The sequence below is a fragment of the Neoarius graeffei genome, chromosome 5, assembly GCF_027579695.1.
Source record: "Neoarius graeffei isolate fNeoGra1 chromosome 5, fNeoGra1.pri, whole genome shotgun sequence".
Taxonomy (NCBI): Eukaryota; Metazoa; Chordata; class Actinopteri; order Siluriformes; family Ariidae; genus Neoarius; species Neoarius graeffei.
The window spans coordinates 103262536-103285562 of record NC_083573.1 but is presented as its reverse complement, the minus strand read 5'-3'; the positions used below and the strand labels follow the sequence as shown (position 1 = coordinate 103285562).

At 41.3% G+C, this 23027-nt stretch overlaps 2 protein-coding genes across 4 annotated transcripts in view; one reads left to right on the top strand and one right to left on the bottom strand.

The window, feature by feature from the left end:
- Positions 1 to 477: 477 nt before the first annotated feature.
- LOC132887170 (uncharacterized) lies at positions 478 to 22920 on the bottom strand. The gene is made up of 2 exons (XM_060922641.1): positions 22903 to 22920; positions 478 to 2605 (listed from the first exon to the last, which is right to left on the bottom strand). The coding sequence occupies exon 2, from the start codon at positions 2451 to 2453 to the stop codon at positions 864 to 866; it is 1590 nt and encodes a 529-aa protein (XP_060778624.1). The 5' UTR covers positions 2454 to 2605; positions 22903 to 22920; the 3' UTR covers positions 478 to 863.
- The window catches only part of LOC132887159 (NACHT, LRR and PYD domains-containing protein 12-like), a 33054-nt gene continuing 32736 nt past the window's right edge, over positions 22710 to 23027 (top strand). For 2 of the 3 annotated variants that reach the window (XM_060922621.1, XM_060922620.1), the window contains exon 1: positions 22711 to 22806. The gene's annotated coding sequence lies outside the window, so the exon portion shown is untranslated. Of the gene's footprint in view, positions 22807 to 23027 lie in introns of all 3 variants that reach the window. The other variant, XR_009654778.1, reaches the window with a different exon arrangement.

Below are 23027 nucleotides of genomic sequence, written 5' to 3'. Positions count from 1 at the left end.
AAAGGATCGTACTAATTCTTAATAATTAACATGAATAATTCTTAACACATGAATGTGTGGTCAATCAGTAAATTACATCTTGATTATCTTGATTCCATCAACATAAGTAATTAACAAATAACAATCAGCTCTTAATAATGAATGTTATAAGAGAATAAACATAAAAAAAAAGAACAACTTAACCACAAGTACAATGAGAATATGTCTGAAAGAGAGAGAACAATTAAACCACTAACAGGATTAAACTTATAACTAAATTAGGTTAATGCTCTTAAACTAAAAATCCTTAGAATCATGAGATCTTAATTATAATTATAATGTCATTATGAAACTAATCTAGAACTATGAAACTAACATTAATCACGGAATGTATTCATTAATTACGGGATCTATAAAACTAATATTAATCATTACCATAGTATATTTCAATATATTTCCGTGTATTTCATAGCCTTTATGAAGCCATGACCTAAGATTCAACTGAATGAGGAAGCATAATCATGAACTTTAATTCTACTATTTCTGAGTGTGGTATGAGTCGATCTGACACTAAAACAGACCTTCAGACACTTCTCTGTTCAAAATACACATTCATAAACAAAATGTTCCCAAACAATGTCCAGCCGGACCTAAGGTCATTTCAAACTAAATCTTAACACAGAATAAGCTAAGAATCACTATTTCACTAAACTTACATATACACCTACATATATCCTGATTTAACCTACTGATTCTGATTCATATTCTGATCATAATCTACATATAATAAATTTTGACCCAACAATCCCCCCCTTTAATACTAATCACAGTATTAGATTTTTAAGTAAATATGTAAGTAAGTAAGATTATGATTAAGATTAGTGTTACACCCTAGCAGGACGATAATATACATTATTCTCTCTATGCAGAGGTTTGCGGGTAAGACTATAAATCATCTTATGCATTCTGTCCATCAAGCATCTCAGAATGCAAGGTCCCAGAAAAATAAACAAAAGAACAATCACCACTACAGGGATGCACATAGAAAAAATAGCAGACCAACTAGACAAATTACCAAACAGTCCAGAAAACCACACCCACCCTGCCGTATCCCCATGTTCATCATGTTCTAATTGTTGAGCAATCTGTCTCATTTGATGTACGGCTGCACCTATTTCACCATCCGGGTTATCATTAGTGGGAATAAAAGTGCAACAGCTGTCTCCAATCATAGCACAAACACCCCCCTTTTCTGCTAACAAAATATCAAGGGCCATACGATTTTGAGTAGTCATTAGACGCAGGGAGGTTAATTCTGTTCTAATACCATCGACAGCTTTAATGGTTTCATTAACAAAGCTGGCCAAGCGATAATGTGTTAATTCTACATTCTTCCATAGATCAGCTACACCAAAATGAGGAAACATTGATGTCCAAAACCTGTGCCACCGAGTAGTAAGATGATGTTCCAGGGGTGGAAAATTATGAATAACATCTCGTTTTGGGCGATGAGCAGAGAAAGGATGGATAGCAGTGATAGCATTTTTGAGTTGTATGGGAGCGCAAATGCCTGACCAGTTGGTGGGAAACGAAACAAGGAGATTACTATTACCGCAGTACCAGTACCAGTTTAATGCCAATTTAACACCAGGATAATGATTAGGGTGTGGTGGAACGCAATTAGGATGAGCTCTACATGTATTTTTGATATATCCGATACTGTTGAGTGTACAATCAGTTAGCGGAGGTTTACATCGGCATGAATTTGGGATCCAGCGAGGACATGGAGAGGTGACGGAGTTCTGATCATATATCTGCTTACATTGAGACTTAGGAATGTGTCCTAAATAAATGTTACTTTTTTGAGAGTAATTCCTTCTGAAACAATGAGGGAAAGTGAAATTAGAAGGCATATCTACTTTTAGAGTAGTGAGAATAGAATCTTGTAATATAATGTCGGGGGTATTTGTGCCATGTACTGAAGAAGTCTGGTTTAACTTTGCTACCACAGAAGGGTGAGGAGAGTAATTACAGAAAGGGCCCCAAAATTTAGAAGGTTGGCCTTTTGGCCCCCAAGCATAATATAAAGCTTCAGAGCATAACGGCAAAGGTGGGCGTGTAATAATAGTGGAGGATGGCATCAAATGACATACATAACTTTCATTTGTGTGAGCCCGTGCAGTCCAGTTAGCAAATTGCCAGAAGATGTTGTCTCGAGGTCCAGCTCCAGCGGGTAACCCTGCTCCGAGCAATAGGAAAATGGTCACGAAGGCTCGGGCGGGTAACCCTGCCCCGAGCAGAGATGCAGCAGCCACGAAGGCTCGGGCGGGTAACCCTGCCCCGAGCAGAGATGAAGCGGACACGAATGCTCGGGCGGGTAACCCTGCCCCGAGCAAGGAAGTGATCCTGAAGGCTCGGGCGGGTAGCCCTGCCCCGAGCAGTGATGTCATGAGACCCGCGATGTGGACCATCATGGATTGTAGTGAGGTGGTTCGGTTCCACGGTTCCAAATCTGGACTGGGCGCAAGATCTCTTCCCCCCTTTGTTCACAACGTCTCACGGGCAGTAACGGATTCTCAGTCAGCCGGGCTGCACAACTCAGTCAGCGCTTGCACACAGGTCAATTCTATAGCACAGAGAAAGGGAGAGAGAAAGAGAGAGAGAGAGAAAGAGACTAGATAGGGACACAAAAGCGTTAATAGCAACTGATTGTAACACAACTTTATTACGGAGCCTTCTTCAGTCGGGTGGCATGAATCCACTGTGGAAAAAGGTCAGTTAAAACAGCAGTACGAGTAATGGCGACTATTTCTGCAGGCTCACTATATCGAGGTTTTCCCAATTGTCCAAATCGTTTAAAAAATTGCACCAGCACCTTATCTCCCACTTGGAAGGGGTGTGTGTTTGCCGATGGTGGAAGTGATATTGTACTATTGACCTTATTACAAATTTCATGCAATTTATCGATAAGGGCTGCAGAATACTCATCCATATGTGTCTTCAAATCAGAGGTACCCAGAGCCGGAGTCCCTTTTCTCCAGGGGACAGGGAACGGTCGCCCAAAAATGATCTCGTAGGGGGAGTAGCCGCCGAGACTAGGCTTAGATGTCATGCGAATTTCGGCCAGTGTGGCTGGCAATAGGTCTACCCAATTTCTGGAACCCGTGGTCTGCATAGCCTTAGTTAGTTTGTCTTTCAATGTTCGATTAGTACGCTCTACGATACCAGAAGATTGAGGATGGTATGGAATGTGAAAGCGCCAGTTTAGTGAAAGATACTTACACAGATCTTGTGTGACCTTTGAGGCGAAAGGGGTACCTTTGTCTGAGTCTATGGCATCTGGAACCCCATAACGAGGTATTATTTCTTTTGCCAACGTCCGAGTCACTACCTTTGCATTCTCTCTAGAACACGGAAAGGCTTCTACCCATTTAGAAAATTTGTCCACAATCACCAAGAGATATTTAAACGGCCCACAGGGAGGCATGTGTGTGAAGTCAATTTGCCATTCTGAGAATGGAGATGTCGGTATGGGTAAACACTCGTGTTTCGCGACTGCTTTGGAGTGATTGTTCTGTGCGCAGATGAGGCATCTCTCGAGAATTGAATCCACCAAACTGTTTAGATTAGCTATGCAGAAAAGTTTGTTCATGTCCCCCTTTACTCCCCTTCGTGCACGGTGTGTTACGCCATGAAATTCACGCACAAGGAAAGGAAGGCAATGTGATGGAAGGCAAAGACGGCCATCTTGACTGTACCACAGGCCATCAGAGGCGACATAAGCATCTTGTAGCTGCCAAAAGACAGAATCATTTGGAGAAGCTGAAGCCTGTAAAGAGATAAGGTCTAAATCTGGGATCAAACTACTAGCAAGACAAGATGTATTACATGATGAAGAGTCTAGACCAGGAGACATGACACCAGAAGCAGCAGCAAATTTCGCCATACGATCAGCAAGAGAGTTGCCCATGCGTTCAGGGGTGTTTCCCGAGGCATGCGCCTTAGTCTTGACTATAGCGAGTGACCTAGGGAGATGACAAGAATCAATAAGATTTTGTACTAAGGTTGAGTGTGAAATGGGCTTCCCATCTGCTGCGTGGAAGCCCCGTGACTGCCAAATCTTCCCAAAATCATGAGCCACCCCAAAGGCATAACGAGAGTCTGTGTAGATGGTGACGTCCTTGCCCTGAAACAAAATACAGGCACGCATTAGTGCATACAATTCGGCTGCCTGAGCGGAAGAGAACGGGAGAGCATAGGCCTCGTGTACAATGTCAGGCAGGGAACACACAGAATAGCCACAGAGGAAAACATTATCTGAAGGTTTAGAACAAGAGCCATCAACAAAGATTACTTCCCCAGTCTCTAGAGGGCTGGAGGAAAGATCAGGCCTGATACTGGTAGTATGCAAGATTTCAGATAGACAATCATGATCAGTGTCCTCTAAGGTGTCGTCCTGAGAGTTAAGAAGGCGTGCGAGAGCGTGACCTACAGTATTAGAAGATGCGGCTCGAATTTCGAGATTATCAGTAGAAAGGAGAATGGTTTCATATCCGGAGCGTCGCTGTGCAGTCATATGTTGAGTCTGCAAATTTTGCAATACCTGTTTAACTTGATGTGACGAGTGCAAGATCAGTGGGTGAGACAAAACCAATTTCTCTGCATCTGAAACCATCATAGCACAGGCGGCGACAGCTCTTAGACACGCAGGCAAGCCTTGAGCAACAGTGTCTAATGTTTTAGATAAGAACGCACACGGACGAATCCCCCCTCCATGCTCCTGAGCCAAAACACCAGACGCCGTACCTTGTTGTTCACAGGAGTAGAGATGAAAGGGCTTGGAGTAGTCAGGTAAACCCAGAGCTGGGGTGGAGCAGAGAGCGCTTTTGAGGGAGTGATAAGCGTTAATCATAGTGTCAGTCCAGGTCAAAGGATGTCGCTGTGGGTCTTGAGGAGAGATTGCAGCACGGAGAATCTTGTCATAGGAGGAGCAGTCAGGGATCCATTGTCTGCAGTAATTGATAAGACCCAGAAAAGACATGAGGGCATGCTTAGTGGCAGGGCGTTTCGTGTCTAGAATCGCCTGCACCCGATCAGCTGACAGCTTACGACAACCTTGTGAAAGTTCAAAGCCCAGATACTTAACAGTGTCTTTGCAGAACTGGAGCTTTGCAGAACTGTAGGCAGCTCTATGCTCGATATGGGCCTACGTTTGCAGTAGGCAAAGCAGGAGAAGGAGGGGGAGGAGAAGGAAAAGACACACCACGCTGAAGATTAGAAGAAGAAGCAGAAGCAGCTCTTTGACGTGCCCTATCCTCATCTATCCGTTTCTTTCTACACTCGCGCTTCCAATGTCCTTCTTTACCACAGTAGTAGCACAATCTATCACTGGGGAATCCCTTATTCCCCGCCCGTCCTTGTGGATCACCCCAATTCTGTTGTGAGTAACCACTAGCAACGGAAAGACAAGCCACCTGCTTAGTATCCAAAAGATCATCTCCCTCCAAAATTCTAATCTTCTCCCCTAGAGCTCTCACTATCATATTACTCCGGTCACTCAAATGATGTTTCAACACCTTCTGCACATCAGGACGACAATTATTCAGAAATGTCGAGATAAAGAGAGGATTGCTTTGCTGCTGGTTCAGTGGCATATTTCCCAAACAAGTCCATGTCTCGCTAAAGCGTGTCAAAAACTTGGAAGTGAGTTCAGCCTTCTCCTGTTTACAACTAGTAACCTGTGAAAGATCACGGCTAGCCTGTCTTCTTGAGAGCAGATAACGCGTCAATTGTTCCCTTAATTCTCTCATAGCTCTATCAATATCTTTCCAGTAAAACCTCATTACTTGTTTGGTCGTGGTCTGACCGTTTTCTTCCTCTTTAACCTCCGTAACAGCATAATCGTCATTTTCCGGTTTTAGACAGGGGACGGCGGCTAGTAATGCATCTTCATCATATTTATCACCGAGAACAGCATGCATGAGAAGGCGATAATCTGCACCAACCATTTGTTTGTGCCTGCACATTCTTACGAGCATGTCTACGAAATTGACTGGGTTGTTTATCGAAGGCAATAGCTTGATAATGTCTTTTAATTCTGATGCTGAAGGCGGATAGATCTTAAATCCCTTTCCTCTTCGCGCCCACACACAAGCTGTGTTTATTTCATTGTCAGAATCCGTATGGGATTCGTTTGTCTCGTTTCTTCTGCTCATTACAGTTTTTCTTCTAGCGCCTGTGTTATGAGATACGCTAGGAACGTTATCAGCGGGACATGAAGCGTTCGCCGGTGTATCTACAGGAATGTTTGGAATGTTTCTTGTTTCCTCGATCAGCGGAGGAGCAGAGGCTAGGGATCGAAATAAAGCAGGTTGCACCTCTGCATTGCGCTTGGGATGTGGTATTGAATTCTTTTGTTCTTTCGTCTCTTTAATTTTCTGAAAATGATCCCAAATTGGCTTCATTCTAATCCACTCTAAATAACCTTTGGTCATGTAATCATAATCCCATTCTGGGTTGCCAAATCCTTCATATATCTGTTTGTGTGCCGAAATTAGATACTCTGGTCTAAAAGTCCCTGCACGAGGATAAATTAACCGAGACTGAAATTGTTTCGTAGACCAATCGGCTAGAAGGTCCAGCCAAGGAGCAGTATAGAATCCCAAATCACATCGATTCATCCAATCCCGTGGAGTGTCTTCAGAATCGGGTCTGAGTACCTCTTTACTACCACAACTACCCCCCATGGCCGCACGAAGGAATCAAAGATTAAAAGCGCGCTCTTCTCGTGACAGTTCTCCCCCTTGAAGTGTCTTCACGAGGCTCACCGTCCCGTAAACAAATTACGAGGTTTACCAGCCCAATCCCGTGGCTCTACTAGCCCCGTCTCGTCCCGTAAACAAGAGTCTAAAAGTCTAAAATAAATAAAGGTCTAATCTAATCTTCAGTCTACGAGGGTCCTTACGTCCCGTGCCTCCACACGAGGATTACCAACCTGAATTTACGGGTCTCTATTTTTGAAATTACTACCAACCAGGCGGTCAACCAATCAATAACCAATCAAATTATAAATTAAAATTAAATTTACTCACCTGGTTGGCAGTATCGCACTTCTGACACCAAATTGTTGGGTTCGCCCAGAAAGAGACCCTGGATTCCTTCGTGAATGCCTTCACTTCGGGCCCGAAGTAGACAAGGAGACAAGGAGACGAATCGCTCAGAAACGGACAGGAGAACACGTGTGGGTTGTTCACATGCCAGTTTATTCGCTTGCTTCGTCTGAATGAAAACATTTGTGGGAATGTCTTATAGTGTTGCTGTGTTTATGTTTTGTCTTCGTGTGTGTGTGTGTGTCTATGTGTGTGTGTCTATGTAGAAGTGTGTAATGATCTTGAATCAATCATAATAATATAATAACATTTTTGCTGACAATAAGGTACAGATAGATGTTATGTCTGATTCTTCGTGGAATAGTTTGGAATGTATAAACATAGATAATGTTTAATGTTTGCCTACGAAGAAGGTCAAAAAACACTAGTTTGCACAGAAAGGATCGTACTAATTCTTAATAATTAACATGAATAATTCTTAACACATGAATGTGTGGTCAATCAGTAAATTACATCTTGATTATCTTGATTCCATCAACATAAGTAATTAACAAATAACAATCAGCTCTTAATAATGAATGTTATAAGAGAATAAACATAAAAAAAAAGAACAACTTAACCACAAGTACAATGAGAATATGTCTGAAAGAGAGAGAACAATTAAACCACTAACAGGATTAAACTTATAACTAAATTAGGTTAATGCTCTTAAACTAAAAATCCTTAGAATCATGAGATCTTAATTATAATTATAATGTCATTATGAAACTAATCTAGAACTATGAAACTAACATTAATCACGGAATGTATTCATTAATTACGGGATCTATAAAACTAATATTAATCATTACCATAGTATATTTCAATATATTTCCGTGTATTTCATAGCCTTTATGAAGCCATGACCTAAGATTCAACTGAATGAGGAAGCATAATCATGAACTTTAATTCTACTATTTCTGAGTGTGGTATGAGTCGATCTGACACTAAAACAGACCTTCAGACACTTCTCTGTTCAAAATACACATTCATAAACAAAATGTTCCCAAACAATGTCCAGCCGGACCTAAGGTCATTTCAAACTAAATCTTAACACAGAATAAGCTAAGAATCACTATTTCACTAAACTTACATATACACCTACATATATCCTGATTTAACCTACTGATTCTGATTCATATTCTGATCATAATCTACATATAATAAATTTTGACCCAACAATCCCCCCCTTTAATACTAATCACAGTATTAGATTTTTAAGTAAATATGTAAGTAAGTAAGATTATGATTAAGATTAGTGTTACACCCTAGCAGGACGATAATATACATTATTCTCTCTATGCAGAGGTTTGCGGGTAAGACTATAAATCATCTTATGCATTCTGTCCATCAAGCATCTCAGAATGCAAGGTCCCAGAAAAATAAACAAAAGAACAATCACCACTACAGGGATGCACATAGAAAAAATAGCAGACCAACTAGACAAATTACCAAACAGTCCAGAAAACCACACCCACCCTGCCGTATCCCCATGTTCATCATGTTCTAATTGTTGAGCAATCTGTCTCATTTGATGTACGGCTGCACCTATTTCACCATCCGGGTTATCATTAGTGGGAATAAAAGTGCAACAGCTGTCTCCAATCATAGCACAAACACCCCCCTTTTCTGCTAACAAAATATCAAGGGCCATACGATTTTGAGTAGTCATTAGACGCAGGGAGGTTAATTCTGTTCTAATACCATCGACAGCTTTAATGGTTTCATTAACAAAGCTGGCCAAGCGATAATGTGTTAATTCTACATTCTTCCATAGATCAGCTACACCAAAATGAGGAAACATTGATGTCCAAAACCTGTGCCACCGAGTAGTAAGATGATGTTCCAGCCGGACCTAAGGTCATTTCAAACTAAATCTTAACACAGAATAAGCTAAGAATCACTATTTCACTAAACTTACATATACACCTACATATATCCTGATTTAACCTACTGATTCTGATTCATATTCTGATCATAATCTACATATAATAAATTTTGACCCAACAATCAGCAAATTAAATCTTGATTTCATCAATATGTAGTAAGACAATCATAAGCAAAATAACAAATAAGAATATGTTTTTCTCATCTCATTATCTCTAGCTGCTTTATCCTTCTACAGGGTCGCAGGCAAGCTGGAGCCTATCCCAGCTGACTATGGGCGAAAGGCGGGGTACACCCTGGACAAGTCGCCAGGTCATCACAGGGCTGACACATAGACACAGACAACCATTCACACTCACATTCACACCTACGCTCAATTTAGAGTCACCAGTTAACCTAACCTGCATGTCTTTGGACTGTGGGGGAAACCGGAGCACCCGGAGGAAACCCACGCAGACACGGGGAGAACATGCAAACTCCGCACAGAAAGGCCCTCGCCGGCCCCGGGGCTTGAACCCAGGACCTTCTTGCTGTGAGGCAACAGCGCTAACCACTACACCACCGTGCCACCCTGGTTAACTCTAACAATCTTAAATCACAATCCTATCTATAAGCTAACTTAAATCATGGCATTAAATCTAACTTTTAATTCCCAATCTACATGTTGCGCTATGCAGCTGCGGGTGTGTGTGGGTCGATCTGACATCAAAACAGACCTTAACATTTCTGGCGGCGCCCCTGACCACAGCTAATGTGCAAAATATTAAAGTTAAATACTTAACAATATCAACAAATCCACACATGAACAATGGCAAAACATCTAGACTTAATTATACAATAAAGATACCTATGAAAAAAGGTGATTTTTTTTTCACACACAGTGTGATATCCGGACTTCATAATTCATCACACCTGCTCCTGCTTAGCAACTTCTAGAATGTACACCTCTGTTGCGCACATAGAAAAACTGCCAGCTGCTCTAAGCTGCGCTAATAGCGGCACTGTGCGCACACGGAGCTACACATTTCACTGTCCCCGCCCAGAATCAGACTGTACCATTAGTAAAAAGGGTGGAGGGGTGAAATGACAATATCATAAATAATTCAAGAAAAATGTTATAGCAAATCATAACCATGTATAATTTGCATATTTTAACAGATAAAATGAAATATTTTATTTCAAAAACTTACACAAGGCAATACTATTAAAATAATATTAATATCCCTCACAGGCCCCCCTGTCAGTGCCAGGCCCTTAGAATCATCCTAACTTCCCCCCCCCAGCGGCGCCCCTGGTTGCGTACATGCCCAGACACAAGTGTTCCTAATAAAGTGGCGGCTAAGGTGAAGTGTCATGCCGACCGAGGCTGTTTTTTTTTTTTTTCAACCGAGGCTGTTGTGTTTCCCGCTTGTGGTCTCGTCACTTCCGGAAGGGGCAGTGCTGAAGTAAGTAGCTTGACTACGTAGCTCGATAGGGTTTACATGCACTAAGTAGTAATGGACTTTTTAACTAATAGAAGCATCCAGGTGAAAATAGGGAAAGATATGTCAAGAAGATGTTTGGTTGAAAATGGAACTCCACAAGGAAGTGTTATTAGTCCATTGTTATTTAATATAATGATTAATGATATTTTTTCTAATGTTCAGCCAGGGATAGGGAGATCTGTATTTGCTGATGATAGTAGCTTGTGGAAAAGGGGGAAAAATGTGAAGTGCACCCTGAAGAAGGTTCAGGAAGCTTTTACCTTAGTAGAAGACTGGGGTAAGAGATGGGGTTTTAGATTCTCTATTGAAAAGACTAAAGTAATGTTTTTTACTAGAAAGAAGGTACCTGAAAATATGCAACTACAGCTGTATGGTAGACCATTGGAAAGGGTTAAGAGTTTCAAATTTCTTGGTGTTATTTTTGATGTAAGACTTACCTGGAGAGATCATATTTCAAAAATAATAGACAAAAGTAAAAGAGTCATGAACTTTAATGAGATGTCTTGCTGGAACAGAATGGGGAGCAGATGTAGCATCTTTGAAGCAGATTTATGTTTATTTAATTAGGTCAAGAACTGACTATGGGTGTTTAGTGTATGGTTCTGCAGCCAAATCCGTTTTAGCTGGATTAGCTGTAGTTCAAGCTAAGGCGTTGAGAATATGCACGGGAGCTGTATGATCTTCTCCAGTGTGTTCGCTACAAGTGGAAACAGGTGAAATGCCACTTGGTTTAAGAAGGCGGCAGCTTCAAGCTAACTATTGGGTCAATTTGATGGGTCAGAGATGTGATCACCCTGTAAAATGTGTAATTGAACCATCATGGGAGAGGGAGGTGGCAAGACTCTCAAGTTTTGGGTGGTCTGGAGAAATCGTAGCACAGGAATTGAACATTCTTAATAAGAGCTTTTGTTCAGTAGTAATGTGGCCTTTAATTCCTGTATGGCAATTGGAGGGTCCAGAGATTGACTTGAAGTTACTTGAAATTAAGATGGAAAATCCTGAGGTAGACTTGGCATTTGAATTTCAGTGTCATGTAAGAGAAAGATATAAGAACCATATATTAATTTTTACTGATGGGTCAAAAGACCAAGAAACAGGAGCTACAGGGTCAGCCTTTTTTGTTCAGAGTTTTAATTTTCAAGCTTTTAAAAGAACCTCAAATTTGTTAAGTGTATTTACTGTGGAGCTCTATGCAATCCTAATGGCAATACAGTGGGTTGAACAGATACAGAATCAGAAAGTACTGATATGTAGTGACTCTGTGTCAGATATTAGTTGCATTGGAAAAGGTTCATCAAAAAGCAGACAGGATCTCATTTATGAGATTTTACTGATAATTAGTGAGGTGAAAAGAAGAGGGATAGAGGTGTCGTTTATATGGGTCCCAGCTCATGTAGGTGTCACATCTAATGAAAAAGTGGATAAATTAGCCAAGAAAGCTTGTCAAAGAGAGTCCATAGATGTAAATATAAAGTTGTCAATATCAGAGGGCAAAAGTATTGTGTGGCAAGAAACAATTTTAAAATGGCAACAGAGTTGGCAACAAGAAACAAAGGGTAGGCATCTATTCTCAATTTCTAGTAGAGTAACTGACTCAGTTGGTTGTAAAAGAGGGAGTAATCGAAAGGAGGAAGTTATTTTTCCAAGGTTGAGAATTGGGCATACATTTTTAAATAGCACTTTGTTTTTATTGGGAAAGCATCAGAATGGTCTGTGTTCTTGTCAGGAATCTGAGACAGTTCATCATGTCATACTCTTTTGCAGAAATTATGACAGTTAAAGACAGGAACTGCTCGCACAGATGCGTGGACTTGGTTTGGAAGAGGTGACGTTGAAAAGCATTTTAGAAATAGGATCAAGTGGAAAGGGAAGACGATATTTCTTAAAGTTTTTATTGGACACTGGGCTATATAGTAGGATATAGTGTAATTGGGCCTTAAGTAGGCATCAATCCTGTAGATGGCAGCAATGCAACTATTTGGATGCCGGCTGCCGTAAAACTCCAAAGAAGAAGAAGATGCACTAAGTAGCTCGGCAAAAATCGCATAATCTAGGTCGTGTAGCTCGATTACGAGAAATCAAGTTCGGTTCAATTTCAGCCGAGCTAAGGTGTTTCCATGGCATTTAGAACTTCGATTTCAGTCGAGCAATGGCAGAAATTCGATTTTCTCTATGTGCATGTAAACGCAGTCACTGACACCTTTTCACACATACACACAAACTTCTAAGCACTGTCGTTCTATCCCACAATGCTAATATGAAATGAATAGTCCCAAATCACACAAAAAGGGATTTAAGAAAAAAGAAAGAAAGCACAGCTTTATTCATCACACACTTGTGAAATTTCCTCTCTGCATTCAACCCATCTGAAGCAGTGAACACACACATGCACACCCAGAGCAGTGGGCAGCCATACTAACAGTACCCGGGGAGCAGTTGGGAGTTAGGTGCCTTGCTCAAGGGCACCTCAGCCCAAAGCCATCCCATATTAACCTAACCTGCATGTCTGTGGATTGTGGGGGAAACCGGAGCACCTGGAGAAAACCCACACAGACATGGGAAGAACATGCAAACTCCACACAGAAAGGCCCTTGCCGACCACTGGACTCGAACCCAGAACCTTCTTGCTGTGAGGCGACCGTGCTAACCACTACACCACCGTGCCGCCCAATTATTTTCATTATTTACATAATTAAAACACTGATGTGCTTTCACACCACAAGATCTTGCGCTAGAATGCCTCACTAATCATCACACTCACTCTACAGAGAGTACCAGCATTCACTAAGCCACTTTTCTCTACCTTTTGGATGAGAGGACCAGGTTAAATTCACATTCTTTAAAATCTATGACCTTTATACTTGAATGTGTGCTGTGCTTTTCAACAAAAGTTGTCACCAACACAGCCAACTCTAGTTACTCTTAACACCCAGGATCAAAGTCACTCACACTTTGCTTCATCCAATACACACAAGGAGCACACACAGGACTGATATGCAAATTACTGCTCCCACAGCACTTCAATGAATCACCAGTTCTCTGTAGCCCATAGCTTTTTCACAACTCTCTACCTCCACCACTTTTTAATCCAGCTTTATTGATTAATTCTAGGTCACTGATTTGCCTTCCACAACACAGTGACATCAATGAGTATCCCAAGTTACTCATAAGACATATGACAAACACAGAGTTTTTAAAACGCCATCCCAACATTAATGCAGCATTACTATAAAATAATTATCGGTTTGATGATACACTTCCTCAACACATCAAACATGCTCCATGACTCACTGTATATCTTTTCAAACAACACCTGACCAAGCAGACAGATGTTTATCTATGTCGTGATATCTCAGGATTTATTGGCCATTAAACACACTGCCTGTTCAGACCTTCATGCATCCACGCCAGGTAGATCATGAAGCAGTATCCACAGGTGTTACTCTAATTCTTTGTGACCTGTCTCACTACAAGCTTTTCAACTCTGCTCAGGACATAATCACAAAAACTCTTTTTATAATTACTCCTAGCAGAGATTTGCATGCAAATGTTCAAATTGGGCAACTCTGTTCATGTTTCTTATTATTCCAAAAACATTTCTTTTTTCTACATCACAGGAGCAGGCTCCATGAGGTGAATGGCTTCCCCACCTCACACACAAACTTTCCTGCTTCAGCTGACCCAGAAACAATGTATACAAATATCCTCACAACCACACTGATAATTCGAATTTACCAATTACTTTAATGGTGTTCAGCCTTTGTCAAACTCGATTCCTCTCAGTGCTACACTGACCAAACACTGCCTTGCCATCCAACTATCCAATTAAACTAAGAAAATGTAATTGCATAAATGGAAATTTGCATCAAACCTAGCCCAGATAAAACAGGTGAGATAAAAAGTAGTTAAATCAAAGTAAGCCAAAGACTGGTGCCTATGAACCTGGGCCCATGCATGCTAAACACGTGTGTCCAAATGCAGACATGTGTTCAACTCCACAACCCAGATTCAAAAGCCAAAACAAAAATACAGCATGTTCACTGAATTTGGAGAAATTTAACTCTTAACAACTGGACTTGCAGATGGAAACATTTGCACAAAACAATAATTAACTTTAAAAAAGCGAAAACTGCTTCCCTCTATATGGCCAGCCATGTCCTATGCAAAGTTTCCATAAATGAGAACACCTATTAACCTACGTATGAATGCCGAGACCAGAAGCTTTCTTTTTCTCTCCTCCTGTGTAAAGACCACAAGCAGAGGCCATCCACATCGAATCTGCTTTAATATCAACATATCTTCGATTAAAGTACGTGAATCTTTTCATCATGGCACACCTTCAGCCTGTTCAGTGTGCTGAGTGCAGGATGTTTAGTCATTCTTCCTCCGTTGCTAGCGATAGCTTTATTAGCTTTATTTGTGATAAGTGCAGATTAGTTAGCTCTCTGACGGAGAAGATTACAGTGCTAGAAGCACATGTCCAGGCTTTAGAGAAGGTTAGTGAGTGTGAGAACAGTGTAGTTTCTGTAGGGGAAAGTCTGGATGCCCTAGGTGGAGTTAGTAATCCCCCAACTCCGGCATTAGAGCCCTTACAGCGGGGCGAATGGGTGGCGGCTCGGCGGCATAAGCGTAGAGCCAAAGCTACCACTGAGGCTCGCTCACGGGAGCACCACTCCTCTCCGTGTCACGTGTCGAACAGGTTTGCTCTCCTTAGTGATGCACCCACTGAGAAACCTGAAAGAGCTCTGGTTATAGGGGACTCTATCATACGGCATGTGAAATTAGCTCAGCCTTTAGGGGCACCAGCAGCTTTAGTTAGGTGTATACCGGGAGCCAGGGTGCCGGACATAGCAGGTAACCTTAGGGTCCTAGGCAAGCACAGGTTCTCAAAGATAGTTATCCATGCAGGAGCTATTGATATACGCCTTTGTCAGTCTGAGGTTACTAAGAGGAACTTTGTAGAGGTGTTTAAATTAGCAAAGGTGATGTCCGATGCTGTAGTATGCTCTGGCCCCATCCCAATGCGGCGTGGCGATGTAGCTTACAGCAGGTTATGGTCGCTGAACTGCTGGCTGTCCAGGTGGTGCTCTGAAAACAGTGTGAGCTTTATAGATAATTGGGCTAATTTTGAGGGCACTGCTGGCCTGTTAGGGCGGGACGGTATCCATCCCACTCGGGAAGGTGCTGCTCTCATTTCCTGCAGCATAGATCATAGTCTCAGAACAGGCCTAGTTAATTTCTGACAATCCAGAGCCAAGGCCAGGGAGCAGACGAACAGGCTAAACTGACTGTCTGCTAGCTGCACAGAGTCGTCACTCAGGGTCCACTACATTGAGACTGTGTCTGTTCCCCGAGCTCAACAAAAAGGTAGAAATTTTCAGAGAGTTTGCTCCAGTAACCTAATCAATATAAAATTAGATCATGCTGACTGTACAGCTGCTGCTAGCACCTTTGATCTAAAGGTGGGGCTATTAAATATTAGATCTCTTACATCTAAAGTGCTAATGGTTAATGAACTCATTACTGATCAGGAGTTTAATGTACTTTGTTTAACTGAAACATGGATTAAACCAAATGAATATATAGCATTAAATGAAGCGAGTCCTCCTGGATACAGTTATATACACCAGCTTCATCAAACTGGCAGAGGAGGAGGCGTTGCGGTTATTTATAATGATTATCTAGGTGTAACACAAAAACCTGGTTATAAATTTAATACATTTGAAGTTCTTCATACTCATATAATGTATGTAGCCTCGAAAAATAAGTCTACCCAGTTACAGTAATTCCATTGCTTATTATTTACAGGCCCCCGGGGCCATATTCTGAGTTTCTTTCTGAATTTGCAGATTTTATCTCAGATCTGGTTATTTCCTTAGACAAAGCTTTAGTTGTTGGAGATTTTAATATTCACTTCGATAACCCAAAAGACCCTTTAAAAACAGCGTTTGTGTCCATTTTAGATTCAGTAGGGATTAATCAGAATGTCATAGGACCGACCCATAATGGTGGTCACACCCTTCATCTAATACTAACATTCAGGTTAAACATAGACAATATAGTCATACTTCCACAGTCTGAAGTTATCTCAGATCATTATTTTATCACATTCAAACTACACTACCGTTCAAAAGTTTGGGGTCACACAGACAATTTTGTGTTTTCCATGAAAAGTCACACTTTTATTTACCACCATAAGTTGTAAAATGAATAGAAAATATAGTCAAGATATTTTTCTGGCCATTTTGAGCATTTAATCGACCCCACAAATGTGATGCTCCAGAAACTCAATCTGCTCAAAGGAAGGTCAGTTTTATAGCTTCTCTAAAGAGCTAAACTGTTTTTAGCTGTGCTAACATGATTGTACAAGGGTTTTCTAATCATCCATTAGCCTTCTGAGGCAATGAGCAAACACATTGTACCATTAGAACACTGGAGTGATAGTTGCTGGAAATGGGCCTCTATACACCTATGGAGATATTGCACCAAAAACCAGACATTTAGTAGAATTTAGCTAGAATAGTCATTTACCACATTAGCAATGCATAGTGTATTTCCGATTAGTTTAAAGTGATCTTCATTGAAAAGAACAGTGCTTTTCTTTCAAAAATAAGGAAATTTCAAAGTGACCCCAAACTTTTGAACGGTAGTGTACATTTAAGATGTGAATGTTTCAAGCATTATTTTTGTATATTAGATATTAAGATTTAGAAGAATTAGAACTGAATAGCAAAGTATTTTAAAATATGGAAAATTGGATACTTTTATTCCTTACTTTTAGAATAGTCAAGAAGATCCAATATTGGTATTGGAAAGACAGTTGGCAAAGGGGGACGAGTGGAGCCCCAGTCAAACTGTAATGTTTAACACAGGAGAATGGATCCTGTTTTAAGGACCACACTGTAAATCATGTAGCCTAGACTTTAGTTATTGAAGGAACAAAGATGGTTATTTGCTGTTGTAAAGCTGAGGAGTGTCAATAGATTTGTCTAGCTCAAGGAGAAGAATCGAAAGCTTTAACAGAAATGTGTACAATGACGAGAGGTAAATTGATTGAAAATGTATTGGCCATATGCTCAAGGAATGGTCTATCTATTTGGAGCAATTTAGAATCAAAGAGTGCTTAGGAAAACTGGTGGCACTTCTGTTTAACACCAAGGTCAAATGAGTGATTTGATGTCTGGAATTGGAGTCAGTTAAATTGGTTATTATAAAGAGTCAGGCACATAAATAGGGTAATAACTGTAGGGTAGTAGATGAAACAGCTAAACTTGCCTCATGGTGATGAGTCCTTGTGAAGACACCTTTAGTTTAGTGGACATTGTAAGAACTATGGATGATGTGGAAAATAATCTAGACAAGCATCTCTTTATGAAAATGTATAAGTATTGAGAGGTACAACTTGAGGAGGTAATGGATGATAGAGAAGCCAAGAAAGGTTTTTGGTGTCTGTCTTTTTTGATTAGTATTTTGATTGTCTGTTTTAGACCATTGTGGAACTGTTTAGGCTTTGTCCTGATCTACAGGACATTATAAGAGTCTGAATATAAATATAAGTATTACATAAATGCATATACATTAAGCATGGATATGAAAGATTAAAGAATAAGTTACGAAGGTAACTATGGATCTGTGAGACCGAGGGATGACCATCACTACGGTCTAAAAAAGGAATGGTCACCTTTGTTCTGCCTATCACCGAGACCATATGTCAACAAAGTCATGTCCATGACCTCCGGAAGCAGAACGACTCGCGTTATAAATAGCAGAGATTGCTCCCGGTTCAGTCTCCTACCATGAGCGCCTCAGGATGGTCCGAGCGACAAGGATAGTGATGGTCATCCCTCGGTCTCACAGATCCATAGTTACCTTCGTAACTTACGATCTATTTCAACCTCGCTCTGACCGTCACTATGGTCTAAAAAAGGGATGACACATACCAAAAGAGTCACGAGGAACCCAGAATTAATCATTTGAACCTCGCTCGGTCACGGACATGAGGGCGGCAGCACCAACTGGAGCTGGGCGAGTTACATGCACCCTGTAAAATCTGGTAAAAATGCATGGCATAGCCCATGAAGCTGCTGCACAGATATCACCTGCTGTCACACCCTTAAGGGCAGCCCAAGACATAGCCACACTTCTGGTAGAGTGAGCCCTCGTACCCAAAGGGACCGGTATCCCCTGAGCCCTGTAAGCGTGGGAAATAACCTTCACCAGCCAATGAGACAGCCTCTGTTTGGAAAGCGGCAGCCCGCGCTTCGCCGCCCCATAACATACAAAAAGTTGAGAGTGCGTTCTCCTCAAGGACTGTGTATGGGCCAGATAAGGCCTCAAGGCCCTGACTGGGCACAAAGTGAGCAACTTGTCCTGCTCTGCCTGCGAGGTAGAAGAAGGCTGGAATTGGGACACCTTCAGAACTTGGTTGATGGACTGCCGAAACCTTTGGCAGAAAAGCTGGATTTGGCCAAAGTGAGACGCCAGTGCCTCCTGCCTGCCACCTTAGACAGTCGTCACTAATGGAGAGAGCACACAGCTCTCCGACCCGCTTTGCTGAACAGAGTGCCAAGAGAAAAGCAGTCTTAAGGGGCAAGACACACAGGAAGACAGATAATGTAGTCTGAGACAGAGACAAGAACACAGTAAGACACAGAGAAGTAGAGAGAAAGAGACAGAGAGGGAGATGGGAGACAAAGAGAAAGACTTGGAGACAGACAGACAGACAGACAGACAGGAAGACAGGCGACAGATAGAGATAAAAGCAGAGGGTGTGTAAGGTGTTACATCACAAATATACTCAGGATTCCTTTGTGTATGTATAGAACATGGTGGTGTACAGAAACCGACAATAGGAAGACAAATATTTTGTGTGTGTGTTTTTTCCATAGTCTGCTGTGTGTACATCACCCCATGTGATGTTATCATCATGTGGAATTTCTTCTGTGGCTACACAGTGTCACCTTGACATGCGCCATCAACATGCACAAATCTACGCAGACACAAAATTAAATTAAAAATACTTCAGCCTTTAGTTTTATTTAGACCGCAGCAGAAAGATCTGCTGTGCCTAAGATTCAGAAATGCTCGGGACAATGTAGTTTACTCTACTGCACTATCTCATCTCATCTCATTATCTGTAGCCGCTTTATCCTGTTCTACAGGGTCGCAGGCAAGCTGGAGCCTATCCCAACTGACTACGGGCGAAAGGCAGGGTACACCCTGGACGAGTCGCCAGGTCATCCCAGGGCTGACACATAGACACAGACAACCATTCACACCTACGGTCAATTTAGAGTCACCAGTTAACCTAACCTGCATGTCTTTGGACTGTGGGGAAAACCGGAGCACCCGGAGGAAACCCACGCGGACACGGGGAGAACATGCAAACTCCGCACAGAAAGGCCCTCGCCGGCCACGGGGCTCGAACCCAGACCTTCTTGCTGTGAGGCAACAGCGCTAACCACTACACCACCGTGCCGCCCCTCTACTGCGCTATTTGATCAATAAAAGATGCTCGCAGCTGAAAAGCTACTTGATTCAGAAAACAGCGTCTTTACCACGACACTACTCAGAAATTTAGTTAAATGAGTAACACTGCTACTTATCGCAGAGCTCCTGACCAACACCACTAGCGAACTTGACTCTGTGAGGAAATGAGGATTGTTGACAAGGAACTGTGGGATTTGGTGTTGGATGAATGAACTCTACACAGACAGGGATATGACTTTTAATCACACTGTAGATTAAAACTACCAAGTAGAATAGCAATGCACCATCGATTCACCTCCCACACCAAGGACACAAACCCTCACTTTACGCAAACAAGTGGCTCAGTCTATCTCACACACACAAAACTGTATCACACACAATACTGTGGTAAATCCATTTCCATTATATACAGCTGTGTTGTCAGTGAGCATGCTGTACATAACCAGCTGCTAGTAAATTGACAGAATGAGGAAGTTGCATATTTATTTGTCAAAAAATACTTGGTAATTAAAATGTTTGCAGTGGAGTGCCTCACATACAGTCTTATTTCACAATAAATTTATAAAAGTGTGGGTTTGACTCCTTTCTCTAATACATACCGGCGCCCTAATAATAATAATAATAATAATAATAATAATAATAATAATTTCAATTTGTATAGCGCCTTTCACAAACCCAAGGACGCTTTACACAGGAGTTACACACACACAAAAAAAAGCACACTAGGAAGAGTAGTGTGAGGTAAAGTGGAAAGTTTCTAGGTTAGCTGTGAAGGAAGAGAGAGTGGAACAGTCACAAAAACAAAATGAATTTGCAACACATTGCCAAAAATCAGAAGCACAGTTAGAGAAAACATAGAAAACAAAAAAGAAAGAAAATGCCGGAGAGAAGAGGCAGCAAACTCGTGCACTATGTACGGAAACAGAAGTGCTCTGCAACAAGATTGGTAGTTAGATTAGATTAGATTAGATTAGATTAGATTAGATTAGATTAGATTAGATTAGATTAGATTAGATTATGTGAGGCTTGCATAGAAACAGCTTGAAGAAATGCCCTTCAAAGGGCAACTTTTTACTTTGAGTCCATTTCAGAGCCACAAAAGTACATTTTCAGTATTTTTGTACTTTTGCTTGAGTAAAGAAGTTCAATCAGTACTTTTACACTACTCGTACATGAGTTTTTTTTTTTTTTACACAAGCATCTGTACTTCTATTTAAGTAAAGGATGTGTGTTCTTTTGTGACCTCTGTTGCTCACACACTTTGTTGCCTTTGGGAGAATGGTCAAAACCTCACCGAAAGAGCTCCAGGAAGTGCTCATAAGAGGTGGTTTGCTTTCCTCCATGGGTCTAGATAGCAGTAGCCCAGGTAAGTGCCTTATCTGTGAGCAAGTGGATGAACCGAGTGATCTTCGTCCTCTCCATCACTGCCTCTTGACTGGAGAAATACAAGAAGCATTGAAGCATAAAACCTTCGCATGAAGTGGGATCATCTGAATATTTGTTGGGGTGAGCAACCAGCGATGGAGGAGACTGAGAAGGTACGCTAAATTACACTAGTACACTAGCTGGATAGAATGCTAACTGTCCAGCTGTAATGTTCAGAGATATGATACAAAGACTTCACACAAATACACTTTACTACACTATAGTAGAGTAACTTTGTTATCCAGGACCATACTCAAATGTACTCAATTATAGTATAGACAATTTACCTTCCAGGCCCAAACTCAAATACACTACACTACAGCAAAGTAGAGTAAATTTACTATACAGGTCCATGCTGAAATACACTTTACCACATTTACTATCCATGGCCATGCTCAAATACACTTTCCTATACTATAATTACTATCCTGGGGCAGCTACACTGTTGTCTGAGTGACACTACTGGGTGTGAATAAGGCCTGGTTTGTGTTGATGTGGCATGCTATTGCTCCCACTCCTGTCCTCTCTTCAGCCTAAACCACCTCAAGTCTTTCTCTGCTACTTCTGATTTGGAAAGCATGGCTGTCCTTCTGCTTAGCCCACTCATGCCCAGAATACCATGGACCATGCTGAGGGAATGATGTGCAATCCCACTGCAGCCAAGCATGATTGTTATGCACCTGGATCTCCACCCTTTCCTGTGACAGTCCTCTACCATCTCAGCATTTCTGGTCTTCTTCCTCTCCTGTGCCTTCCCTCATCCTCTCCTCACAAGGAACATTGAGCTCCAGCAGGAAGATCAGTTTGTTGGTCTCCAAGATCAGATTAATGTCTAGTTTTAATGAAACCTGGATGATGTGAGGTAGAATATTAAGTTGCCACTCCAAGTCAACTGTTAACAGCTTTCAGGTGTCGAGCAAGATATTCACACAAAAGCTCTCTTCCTCAAGCTTATTTACTATTATGAAAGCATGAAACTATTTCATGTTTTACAGGTAAAGCGCGATAAGCATGTGCTGTGTAGCTGGGCTCCTGTATGGCAGACCTTAGTAATTATCTTCATTATATAATCTGATAAAGAACACGTTATCAAGTATGTTTTAAAATATTGGCATGATTTTATTTGGATCATCTTGTACAGTAGGACAATAATAATCCTAAAAGACAGCAGGAATTGTGCGGTGTAAACCCAGCCTTAAACTGACCATTTTTTTTTTATCTCTTTGTGTGTGTGTGTGTGTGTGTGTGTGTGTGTGTGTGTGTGTGTGTGTGTGTTCTTGTCTCCACCTTCTGCTCTGGAAATCTGATTATTAAACCAGTCAAGCTGGTTTGAGTGAAAGTGAAAATCCATTTTGCAACGAAAGGACTGTAAAAGGTTTCAGGAGAAAAACGCAGTAAGTATTTCTATCTAAAGCTATAATATGTGAATATTGTGAATCTACACAAGATGAAGAAGAGTTCAGTTGATTTTTATTGAAGTTGTAACTTACACAGTTTACTGTAGGCCTTGATTTCCCTGTGAGTGAACCGAGTGATGATACAGAGTTAGATTTAACACACCTGTGTTGGAGTGAAGTACATTCTCTCTCTCTCTCTCTCTCTCTGGGTTTATGGG